We start from the raw sequence: 12,818 nt of genomic DNA on the forward strand, positions 1-12,818 counted from the left end.
AAATTATTTGAGTTGAAGTCAAATACATCATCATAAGTAGATTCCAAGTCAACATCAGCCATGAGACATTGTATCAGCTCTTCTTTGCTTTCACCAGTGAAGCAATCTGACCTTGATGAGTAGGTCTCAGAGTCAGCCCACTTGTCTCTGTGTCTTCAACAACAAGCACCTTTTGATTTCTTCTCTTTCTAAATGAACTCCTTTCATCCTTGGATATCCCATTCTTTCATGAGATCGGCCTTTTTTGTCAGTTGGTCTCCTCTTATTCTTCTTTGGTTTGAGATATTCGACTATGAAATTCTCAAATTTCCCACAATTGAAACACACATTTTTCTCACTGGTGAACTCTTTCTTGTAATGATTGCATCTGCTTGGACCTTGGAAGTTTCCATAATTATTCCTTAAGAACTTTCTAAATTTCTTTACGAACAATGACATTGTATCACTGCTCAACTGCTCAGCTGAATTTTCTTTCAAATCATTTTGTTCAGGAGCTACAGCAGCAAAAGCCTTTTTCAGTTTGGTTGAAGATTCATTATCAGTTCTCATTTCTAGTTCAAATTCATATGCTTTAAGATCTACGAACAGATCGTGAAGTTCAAGCTTGTTAAGGTCCTTAGATTCTCTCATAGCCATAGTTTTAACATCACATTCTCTTGGGACTATCGTCATAACTTTTAAGGCTATTTCTCTATTTTTGTATTCCTTACCAAGTGAAGATAGTTCAATAATAATATTGCTCACTCTTTCATCAAAATCTGACGTGGATTCTCCAGTCTTCATCTTGATACTGTCAAATTTTTGGATTGCCACATATAATTTATTCTCCTTTGTTTGATCATTATTTTGCATAGTTGTATCAGTTTATCTCAGATATCTTTGGCAATGAAAGACATTTTTATATTGTTGAAAGTATTTTTGTCTAAAGTTTTTTATAATATACCTTAGGTAACATTATCCAGATTTGCCTTTTTCTTTTCCTCACTAGTCCATTCCATCATTGGTTTTTCAATCATGTGAGGTGCACCATTAGAAATGGCAATGACAGTGTTTTCTTTCATGATCCTCATTAGTCTATTTGTATTGACGTATCACATATAATCGTAATGAGCAGATAGATAAGCATGCATCATGATATTCCAATCATTAAATTTTCTTTAGAGAACTTTGAGATATTTCTGAAAGATTCCATTTAGAGTTTTTATGTTCATAGACAAGAATAAACAACTCTGATACTACTTGCTAGGATCGAGACTAAATTTAGAGGAGGGTGAATAAATTTTCTCGATAGACAATTTCGGTTGGATTCGCAACACTAAAATTTGATTCTTGTCAGTTGGTTTGTCAGTAAAACAAACATATAAACTGTACAGAAGTAGGATTACTGAGACTATTTGAACAAATGACTTAATCAGAATATTAGTTAGGGTTGACTGAATGTTGTAACTTAGATGTAAGGTAAATAAATTAAAAATTAAATAGTCACAAGGTTTTTTCTGTATATTCGGAGATTTCAGTAATCATATGTCACATTTTCCTTTCAAAAGGATTGCACTAAGAGAATTTGGTAATTACAAATAATTTGAAATCATTCACTTCAGCAGGACTTAATAATGTCTAACTGAAACTCTTACTATACTTCAATCTAAAAAATTTGAGTAGTAAGACTTTTCTTCTCTCAACTTCACATATTTCACAAAGGAACAAATTTGATACTAAATATTATCAGATAATGACTTATCAACATACGTTGGCTATTTCAGTTTTGCTCACATAAAGCTTTTTCAGAGGAGATGAGTTAATTCAAATGGTTCAGAGATAAAGTGTAATTGTCTAACTTTCATAGCTTGATCAACCGATCAATTTTTAGCTTAATCTGCAACGATAATCTTTTCAAAATAACATATCCGTTTTGAAATATAGACGTCTTCATTGTCATACCATTGTCCTTCCTGATATATCCTGGAAGTGCGCATGAACCTAACAATATGTTAAAATTCAGTGATTGTTTGTATGAAAAACTTTATCCGTTAATTCAATTGGCCTCTTGATACATTATCACTAATTTTAATGAATCTTAAGAGAATTTTTAGATTTGATCTGACTGATCGACTTATATAAACTGTTAGTCATTAGTTTCCCTTGAATCAGTCTGGCTTTGTATTCAATTTGGTTCCTTGGAGAACTTCTTATGAATATCCAGTTTTCTCTTCCTGAATTCAGCTGAGTTAGGCTCTGTAATTATCTATTGAATCAGCAGTTTTGTTATGTCACCAAAACTTATAATGTTCTAACACCGTGATTTTGAAATTTAAAATACTCATAAGCCATAGTTTTGAAATTAAACTTGGACCATCAGATTTCAACAGCCACTCCACTCCATCTCTTTAGTTTCAACAGCCAAGTTAATAACCTTGTGATGACTTATTATTAACGTTAAGAGGTGCTAATGACATGGTTGCAACGCCTCAGCTCCATCACGTACCTATAAATAATGTCTCAAACACCTGGGGAGACGTACCAATAAGCTAGAAAAAATATATTTTGAGTAGCAAAAACAAGAATTTTATAGCAGCAGGTGATACGCCGCAGACGAGGCCGAGTTGAAGGATTCCTTGCAAAGTTGAAACCAATGAAATTTCATTAAGCATTTTCAATTAAGATATATTAATTGAATTTTTTGGTGATAAATTGAATTTTTTGGTGATAAAAAAATTTAAATTCACCAAAAAATTCAAATGAACAGATCTGAGCTGATCACATATATTGAACCGATCTGGTAAGCTAAGTAACAAAACATATATGCTACAATATTAAATTTATCTGGTCTGAAAGTCATTTAGCTAAGGGTGTTATAAAATTAAACCCTCCCCAAAACCCTCACAACCCACGCCCCTCACCCTAAAGAAATACTAGGTTTCTCCATCAGCACTCACCACAAACATCACACGAAACTTTGAAAGAGAAAGTCCTGTTTTTTAAGGGAAATTCAGCAAGAATCCATCACCGCTAACGTTCCTCGCATCGCAATGATGCTATTTATAGACAATTTGCGACGGTTTTAAGTGTTGTGAAGTGGTGTGGAGGAAAATGGACCGAAAGTGTGGATATTTATAGATAATTTGCGACGGTTTTTGCTTAAACTGTCGCTAATAGCGACGGTAATTGCAAAATCGTCGCATATTTTAAATTTGCGACAGTTTTGCTTACAACTGTCGCTAATTTTAGCGAAAGTTTTAGCATATTAACAACGATTTCGCTAAAACTGTCGCGACGGTAGTTTAGCGACGAGTAGCTAATTTTATCGACGGTTTCAACAAAATCGTCGCTAAATATGGCAATAGTTTTTCCAAACCGTAATTATTTGTCCAAAAAACACGCTAATCGACAACGATTTTAGAAAACTGTTATCGATTGTCCAAAAAAACACGTTCAACGACAACGGTTCATAGAGCCGTTGTCTTTGACCCTAAAAAACGCTCAAAGACAACGGTTTTATAGAACCAAACCGTTTTCATTGACCTTAAAAACCGTTGTCTTTGACTCCCAAAACCGTTTGCTTAAAAAACGCACATACGACAACGGTTTTCACTAAAACCGTTGTTAAAAAGCATACGACAACGGTTTTTACTAAAACCGTTGTCGTATGTGCATCGTTGATTTGGTTTTTTCTTGTAGTGAAGACTCTATGTCTTAGCTATTGCTACATTTTTAAATTCTACTAGAATTATGTGATTTGAATTTGTACGATTCCACATTCGTACGTTGTCATTGTAAAAACAACATTATATTATGAAGGAAATCAGTTTGGATTAATTTTATGCAATGAGGCTTTTTGTTTTTCGACATCTAATTGTAAAACAACTCTGATAATCGGCTTCGGGCGCGGGACGTGATATTAAAGTGGCATCAAAGACGGTAACTAACAGGAATAATAAGAAATAAGTGCTACATGGTTCAGAGCCACATCTTGAACTCAAAGTGATACATTCGAGAGCCACATCTTGAACATGTAGAAATAATCTTTATATTGTCAGTAGTGGTGGATTGGTCAAGCCGCAACGAGAATATCACGTTCTGAAAAAAGGGTGATGGTAATACATTTGTCCTTTATGAGTTAAAAATCTAATTTTAAAATGACATAATGGCTAATAATGAACTCTTATAGCAACTTGAGTTAACCATTTTCGTAAAGTGATGACGAAATTTAAATAGTTGTTATAGGAGCTCATTGTAAAGTCGCGCTTACAAGGGCCTAGACTCGGGGCTTGATATTAAGAAAAATAAAAAATGAATAGTGTTTGAAAACAAAAGTAGAAAACAGAAAATCAAAAGTGGATATCGTTTAATAAATAAGTGATCCTTATACTAACTTTTTAGCATAATCATTTTTATAGAAACAAAACCAACTTCTCACTAATAATATTGGATTATAATTAAATTAAGCAAAAACAAACTTGGAATTTGAGTTTAAGAAACAAAAATAATAATTAACCCAAAAACCAAGAATCAATTTTTTAGTGATGACAAACATTATGTTTTGTCATCGACTTATTTTTCTATTTATGACCAAAAGCTAGAGTTCAGTTTTATTTGACCAAGCTACATGTTCAGTGAAAATATATCAATATGCTAAATAGTTAGAAATGGTGACCAACACAGTCTTTTAGGCCAAATGGAATGGGAGATTTTAAATTACATGCTAGAGCTCAAGCAAAGGCCATTGCTTCTGTCTCTGCTCTAACTAAACTAGCATAGATCCCATCAAGATGTGAAGACATAAGAGTGTCATGGCTTCCATATTCTGCCACCACACCTTCCCTCAGAACGGCAATGAAATCAGCTTGTCTTATAGTTGACAAACGGTGAGCCACCACGATTGTGGTGGCTCTTTTGGATGCCTTCTTAAGTGCATTTTGAACGTGTTTTTCAGATTCCAAGTCCAGTGCACTGCTTGCTTCATCTAATAGTAGAATCTTGGATTTCTTGAGTATAGCTCTTGCTATAGCTATCCTTTGCTTTTGCCCACCTGATAATTGTACGCCACTCTGACCAACCTATTTTAAAAAAGAAAAAAACTGATGAGGAACAACGAAAGATAGTTACAAAATAAGACTACACGCATAACACATGCACACCAAAAAGAATACTGAGGTGTCGGCTTGTGGGTGGTTAAACTTGTCTTTTTCAAAGCATTCATGAAAGAAATTTGAGCTATGTTACCTCTGTTTCATAGCCTCGAGGGAGGCTACAAATGAACTTGTGAATATAGGCTTCTCTCGCAGCAGTTTCAATTTCAGCCCATGTAGCATTTTGATTGCCAAATGCAATGTTCTCTCTAATGCTACCTGAAAAGAGTGATGGTTCTTGACCCACTAATGCTATCTGGCTTCTCAACCACTTCAAGTCAAGCTCCCTCAAATCAACTTCTCCCATCACTACTTTTCCCCTTACTGGATCATAAAACCGTTGTATCATCCATACAACTGTTGACTTTCCTGATCCACTTCCTCCCACCAATGCCACCATTGTGCCACCTCTTATCTTAAGGCTGAAATTATTTAAAATGATCACACCTGGCCTAGACGGATAGGCAAATGTCACTTTCTTGAACTCAATATCAAATGGTTTTGACATTTCGATCTTCTTACCTCTCTTCTTATCATTGACTATTTCAGGGTTTCGGTTGAGAATTTCAAACACGGCAGGTATTGCAGTTACCGCAGCTGAAGTATCTGGGGCCAGGCCAGCCAGTTGTCCAACAGAAAATGAACTTAGAACAAGTATCAAGAAAATCTTGTATACCACCCCAAAGTTTGTAATATCTTGCTTTACAAGATAAGCGCCATAATACAGAGTTAGGGTGTAAGCTCCATACATGGCCCCTTGAGTAAGGCCAAGAACCAAACCTAGCATTTGTGACCTCTCAACCGACATCTTCTTAGGCTTGGATAAAGCTTCATCAAAGGATTGAACTATTTGTTCCTGTGTTCCAAAAGTGGCCACCGTTCTTATATTTGACACTGCTCCTGATGCAATAGTGCTGGCCCTGGCATAAGAACTGTTGTCCAAGTTTGGCCCAATATTGATGATTAAGGTCAAATAGCTAGCCCCGAGAGTTAATGGTGTGAGAGCAGCGGCCAATAGAGTTAACCTCCATTGAAGATAAAATGATATGCCTAGTCCAACACCTGCTGCACTCAGTCCCATTAGCAGGACAGATATGCGATCACCAAGAACAGCTCGAAAACTAATACAGTCAATCGAAAGTCTTGACACGAGAATCCCAGTTGAATTTTCACTGAAATCAAACCAGCCAGGCTCTTGTCTTAGTATAGCCTTGAATAGCGAATTTCTGACTCTTTTTGTGAGCTTTGTTCCAGCCCAACCACAAAAGCCTTGTTGGCCTGTCATGGTTAGTATACATCCTAATCCGAGCCCAAGTAACACCAAGCAAAGGTATCCAACTTCTCTTTTCAATTCATGAATATTTTTCAGAAAGTAAACTTTTAGAGCTTGCCCAAGAACCAGCGGAAAGATGGAGAGAATTGCCCCAGCGTGCATACCTAAAAGAAGACCCAGAATCAGCATAACACCCTCAGGCTTCTGCAAATTACAGACATCCAAAAGTCGGTAATTTCTCAACTTTTGTTGGTCTTTTCCTTTCTCATGTGCTTGTTTATCCTCTTGCATAGATGCCATGTACTTGGATTTTGATATTTCATTCACTTTCTTGATTCTGGACGCATCAACATCAGATTTCTCGGGCATAGAGAAATCTGAATTATTCTTCTGGTAATTTTGATTCACAGCCGGATGTGAGATTCCTTGTGAAGCCAGATTTACAAGATCAAAATAGGCACCGGATTTTTCCATGAGCTGATTATGATTACCAATCTCAATCACGTAACCATGGTCTAGTACAACTATAGTGTGAGCATTTTTTACCGTAGCCAGCCGATGAGCAATGATAACTGTGGTTCTGCCCATGGATATCTTATCTATGGCCTTTTGAACCACAACTTCAGACTCGGGATCTAGGGCACTTGTAGCCTCATCAAGAAGAAGAATTTTAGGATCTTTGATCATAGCTCGAGCAAGGGCTACACGCTGTTTCTGACCCCCTGAAAGTTGCGTTCCTCTATCCCCAACCTGCCAACCGAAGTTCTAATTATTTTTCAAGCACATATGTCAACTACAATGAGAATAAGAACGTATTTATTTAGACTTTGTTAACCTCGGTGTCATATCCTTGGGGAAGACCACTTATGAAATTGTGGGCGTTGGCTGCCATACAGGCTGCAATAACCTCTTTCTTGGTGGCATTCTCCTTCCCCATCATCACATTTTCAAATATGGTGGCTGCAAACAGAACTGGCTCTTGGCCAACCATACCTATCTGATTTCTTAGCCATTTCACTTGCAATGTCCTTAAATCATACCCGTCCACGGTGATGAAGCCTGACGAGTTGATACTATATATTAAGATCTGTATGGGTATTGCACATAGAAGAAGAAGATATATGATTTACCTTGGTTTGGATCGTAGAACCTTTCAATAAGAGCAAAAATTGTAGATTTTCCACCTCCACTGGCACCAACCAATGCTAGAGTCTTTGCAGATGGAATCACCAAATTAAGAGATTGAAGAATTGGGAGAGTTGGACGTGAAGGGTAAGCAAAAGAAACGTCTCTAAATTCGATTTTCCCATGCATATTTGTTGGTTTCCGCCCTTCAGGACTATAAGCATCAATTGCTGGAATATTGTCAATCAATTGAAACAACCTGCCAGCTGATACGGTTCCTTGCGAGAATTGTGCAAAATATGACAATGCTAGGGCAAAACCCCTATACAAGAAACACAAAATTGAAGCTCAGTTTGCTTGTAAATAATTCAAGAAAATGTCTTTTCATTGAATTTTTTTTTCAATTTTAAGAAATGTAAAGACCAAAAGATGTAAAGTTTTACCTGCCACCAACATTGACACCAAAGAAACATGCAATGGCAGCACCACCAGAGAGCTGGCCTTTGGAAACTAAAATTGATCCATACCAGAATGCCAATGCCCACGTTCCATAAGTAACCAAGTATATAACACCCACTCCTACACCTTTGGCAAAACCAAGCTTTACCCCTAATGGCATTGACCTCTGAAGAAAATTAGCATATTTTTCGGTTAAAGTGTCCTCTGCTACGAAAGAAATCACAGTTCTGATAGAACTTATAGCTTGTTCAGCAATGCTACCAGCTCTTCTATAGGAGGCCTTTAAAAATAGAAAGCAAGGAGTTAGTACTAGAAGGGAAGAAATTAGCTATAAATTAAGTGGTGATTACTGTAGTTCTTTTTACCTGTTCTTTAATTGTTAGACCACCGTATATAGCCTTGTAAGCGATGCCACAAAACATCATTAATGGTGTTACAGACAAAACAACCAGGGAAACCTTCCATGATTTCAAGAAACCGACTATATAACCACAGATGAAGGTAAATATGTGGTGAACAAAATGTGCCATCTGCATTACAAAAATGGGATTTTCAAAGAATTATATTAATATAAATTATAAATTCATAATCCTGTAAACTTGAAAAAAAATAATTCCCAACCTTCTCCGCCATCACTTCTTGGATTTGTGCAACATCGCTTGAGATTCCATGCATGATATCACTAGTACTGATCTCCGTGTCAAAATATCCTATGTCCTGTCGTAAGACTGCTCTTAAATACTCTGTCCTAATCTTATGAGCTGATCTTTCCCCCACCACTCTCCAGCAAGTGATCTCTGCATTAAGATAAGGAGTTAAGTTTCGCCATTAAACCTTATGGAATAAAGTACATTGGGGGCAAGCAAAAATAGATAAGAAAATGATGCATCTTGTACCTAAATAAGCTCCCACCATAACTATTGCTGCCAATCCAGTCATGAACAGACATACCTGAAAGTGATTAAAATATTAAAGCACATCATCAATATATGTAATCTAAGAGACTGAGTTCGAGTAAAACTCGTTAAATGTTTTCGGAAAGTATGCTTTGTCTTCTATGAACATGAGCTTTACCTTGTCCACTTCTTTCATCATCTGATGTTTGGAAATATTGTCTTGTCCGGTCGCAAGATTGTTGACAAAACGACCAAAAAGAAAAGAATACCAAGGAAGAGACCCTCCATTGATAAAAGCTCCCAAACATCCGAAGAATATGAGAACTAAATCAAACTTGGTTGAATACCTGAACAAGCTAAATAGCCCAACTGATTTTGGTGTCACAGCTTCTTCTTCCTCATCATCCTCTTCTTCAAATGCTGCATTAAGGTCACTATATTCATAATCAACCCTGCAATCTTGATTCTCTGGTGATTGCCTCAGAGAACAAGCATAGTGGCAATTATCGTAAGTACTATCAGCAATTTTCAAATTTTTGTCAGCAGTATAGCCAACGTGGTGATTTAACGGCAACATCCCATGATCATGATCATTCTTGGCATTTTCATCTATATAAACATGTGATACAGAAAACCATCGTGGATCCTGGTTTTGCTTGAGGCCACGATAAGCTTCTATCATTCGAACTTGACGGTCCATGTCTTGTAAGATGCCATAATCGGTGGTGCTCAGGTTATCTTCATCAGCCAATGGACCACGGTTTCCAGGATTCCCTTCTTCGATAGTTGACAAGATTGAACTTTTACCATGCCTGGTATGTTCGCCAGAAGTATGACTCTGTTCGAAGATTGAACTTTCATTATTTTCCCTAGCAGCATAACTCTGGAGCTCAAGCCTCCCTGATGGCAATGGATCATATGCTGAATACAAATTCTCATGATATTTATTTGTGACGTTTGGGAGACCACCGTAAGTATGCGACAAGTAATAATCATTGGCCGATCTCATAAAAAAATTGCTATGGCCACTGGATAGAGCAGTGGCTGCACTGGCGCTCCACGGACTCAACACCGCCCCAAGATTGCTATTTTCCAGCCAACCAGTTGGTTCAAATTGCCATGAAAGCTCTCCCTGCCATGACCTGTCATCATCTGTGGCAAAAGGGGTGGTGCGAGTTTGGTTCCTTCTCCTACGTGTGGTGCGATATTGAGAGAAAAGATTGGAGCTAGAGTTTGAAAATGAGATAGACAGATGCTGAGAAGTCTCTGGAGTATTGTGTTGTCTCCTACCACGAAAATTTGTTACTAAAGAATTTTCGAACTCAAAAGAATGATCAGCCATGAATTCGACAGTGTGTTCTATGTTCTCTATGCATGTGGAAGAAAGAGGGGACCAACTTTGGAATTAGGTGTGTTCAGAGATGATATTCCAATGAAGGTACTTGGAGCAATCGCCCACTTACGAGAAAACAGCAACAGTGCTCAAGATTTGCCATTAGCTGTACAAATCTGGCGCCTCATACATCATCTACAAAGTTGAAGTTTGAACATTTTATTGATGGATGAAATAGCCGATGCCTAAAGATACGGGAATTTCTTGTGTTTATTTCATATGATAAGACTTTTAAGTTGTGGATGTGTACTTAAATGTAGCATTAAAATGAAAGAAACAATGAAAGAAACAACTTGACATTGTCTCAGGTTTTGGTTGGCCGGCTTTAAGTAAGGACAGGTAAGTTGTCGGGGATTAACGCCGGCACATTGGGAAGGTCAAGGCCGTGTTTTATGTTAAACAAAGATATTCCAGAGATCCGTTTTGATTGCAGGTGTATGTGTTTGTGTGGTATTCTATTTAGCTTACATTTGGCCTATGCCCATAACAGTCTGATATTTTTTTCTTAACTTTTCATCGCTGCCTCGACCATCAAACTTCAAAAATTATTTTAAAAAAATTTAGTGATTAGGCACAACATTCACCACATAAGTTTATTGAATTTTCCTACCAACTTTTCAACCCTAAAACAGATATAACCAAAAATGTTTATAATTATTGATTAACAATATTTTTTTATATATTTTGTTTGCTTAATGTTAGACTTCATTCAAGAAAAAAATCACACTTATTTTTATTTATTTATATAATATTTCCAAATTATAAGTGAAAATGTTAAATTTATAAAGTCATGTTAATTAATTTAAAACACATATAATTTTTTTATATTAAATATTTTATGAATTTAAATAAATTTAATAGAATAAATATTCATTTTTCTTTAATTATTGAGTTTTAATTTTTTTTTTTAGTAAATTAGAGTTTGAATTCATATTTCAAAATGGATAATTTTCATCAGCTCAAATTTAAACTACTATATAACAAGATACATTTGATTTTTTTCTTTTATGTTAACCTAGTATTGCATTCTTTTATTTCAAATACCTATTTATAAATACACACATTGTTTATATATTATGAAACATATAAATCATATATTTGTTAGAGTAGTGTCCGGCAAGCCAACTTGTGGCTTATGCTTTATTTACTCTACTTTAAAACAATCTTTATTTTAATAATATTTTACGATTTTACTCGATTATGGCATTATACTTTATCTGTATACACATGCAAGCTGTATAGATAAAGTCCTTGAATATATAATAGGTACTATGAGGTCTGCGTCGCAACGTAAGATCATGAAACTCATTAGGAAGTGTACCGTATATTCTAAACAGGTTCCTAGTCGATTCAGCCGCCTAAAACGAGGATAAAAGTCGCTCGAGCTCGAGACTAGCATCTGTGATGTAAACGCCATTTTTCATTGGCAAGGGCATGGAGATGTTCATTCACACAGATGGGTTGTCATTTGATGATGCACTGAACAACCCTCGCTCGGACTGTCCAAGTGTTTCTCACTTATCGAGTGGAATAGTCCGCAGTTATGGTTGTAAACCATTAGTCCTTTGACCCGGGACAATGTAGAGGCTATACGTACTAGCATGCACTTTGATCTGTTTACCGACTCCATTGAGGGTCATCAGGTGGCGAGGTTGGGTGAAGTTTCAAAATACGTACATGCAAATGCATTGTAGTCGGGGATTCACCGTTCGCCTACGGGTGAAGATATCCTATGTGATCTGATAAGTTAATGGTGCAAGGAGTCTCTGGTCAGAGCAATAAATGTGCTTTAGGGAAAGGTGTTTTCCTAGTTGCACGTGTCATGCCATTATTAGTACTCAAAGATTGTAACGCCCTTGACTGATTTTATAAAATAACACAGCGGAATATTAAAATATACTTAGAGGGAAGAAGGATTTTAAAATTTTCTTGACAAAAAACATTTAAAATCAAAAGTATATACATGATCAATCAAGTGTTGCATCAAAATACAAAATATCATTTTTTATCATGTCAAAATGCTAGCAAAATATCTTCTTCCTTCAATCTTTGTATGCATATGGCCTCGGCTCCAATCAACGTCCTGGCTCGTCGCTCTTATCTGCATCACATGAAATAACTGGAACGAGTATAAAACTCAGCAAGTGAAACTCTTACATAACAATCTGTACATATCATACTCTGTAAAACATGGCTTTGAAATCATTAAATACCATCTAGCTCTTTAAACATGAATAATATAGTAGAACATGAACATAACGATGGTATTTCTCTTTTCTCTGGTGGATTGATATTTCAATAGTATCTCTGTCTCTGTACCTATATCCCATCGATATAAATCGATTACTCTGTTGGGATATAAGCCTATGGTCGTTGATCAACTAATTGCATGCAATCTCTGACTATCTCTTTATCAATCCAATAAATCATTTGAACTCTCTCTTGGACATTAAATCAAACACTTTGAAGACTCTTCTCTTTTGCATTCCCTTTGACATAATTGACACATACAAATGCCTCTAATATGCAACAAAGTGTATCAA

General features: G+C 36.2%; 1 protein-coding gene across 1 annotated transcript; it reads right to left on the reverse strand.

The window, feature by feature from the left end:
* Positions 1 to 4,551: 4,551 nt before the first annotated feature.
* On the reverse strand, positions 4,552 to 10,743 carry LOC142521002 (ABC transporter B family member 19-like). Its single transcript, XM_075624183.1, has 9 exons — positions 9,061 to 10,743; positions 8,883 to 8,937; positions 8,608 to 8,783; positions 8,352 to 8,516; positions 7,971 to 8,266; positions 7,533 to 7,849; positions 7,238 to 7,461; positions 5,224 to 7,152; positions 4,552 to 5,057 (listed from the first exon to the last, which is right to left on the reverse strand). Exons 1-9 carry the CDS (start codon positions 10,222 to 10,224, stop codon positions 4,710 to 4,712), a joined length of 4,674 nt encoding a protein of 1,557 aa, XP_075480298.1. The 5' UTR covers positions 10,225 to 10,743; the 3' UTR covers positions 4,552 to 4,709.
* Positions 10,744 to 12,818: the final 2,075 nt, after the last annotated feature.

The sequence above is a fragment of the Primulina tabacum genome, chromosome 12 (assembly GCF_025594145.1).
Source record: "Primulina tabacum isolate GXHZ01 chromosome 12, ASM2559414v2, whole genome shotgun sequence".
NCBI classification, from domain to species: Eukaryota; Viridiplantae; Streptophyta; class Magnoliopsida; order Lamiales; family Gesneriaceae; genus Primulina; species Primulina tabacum.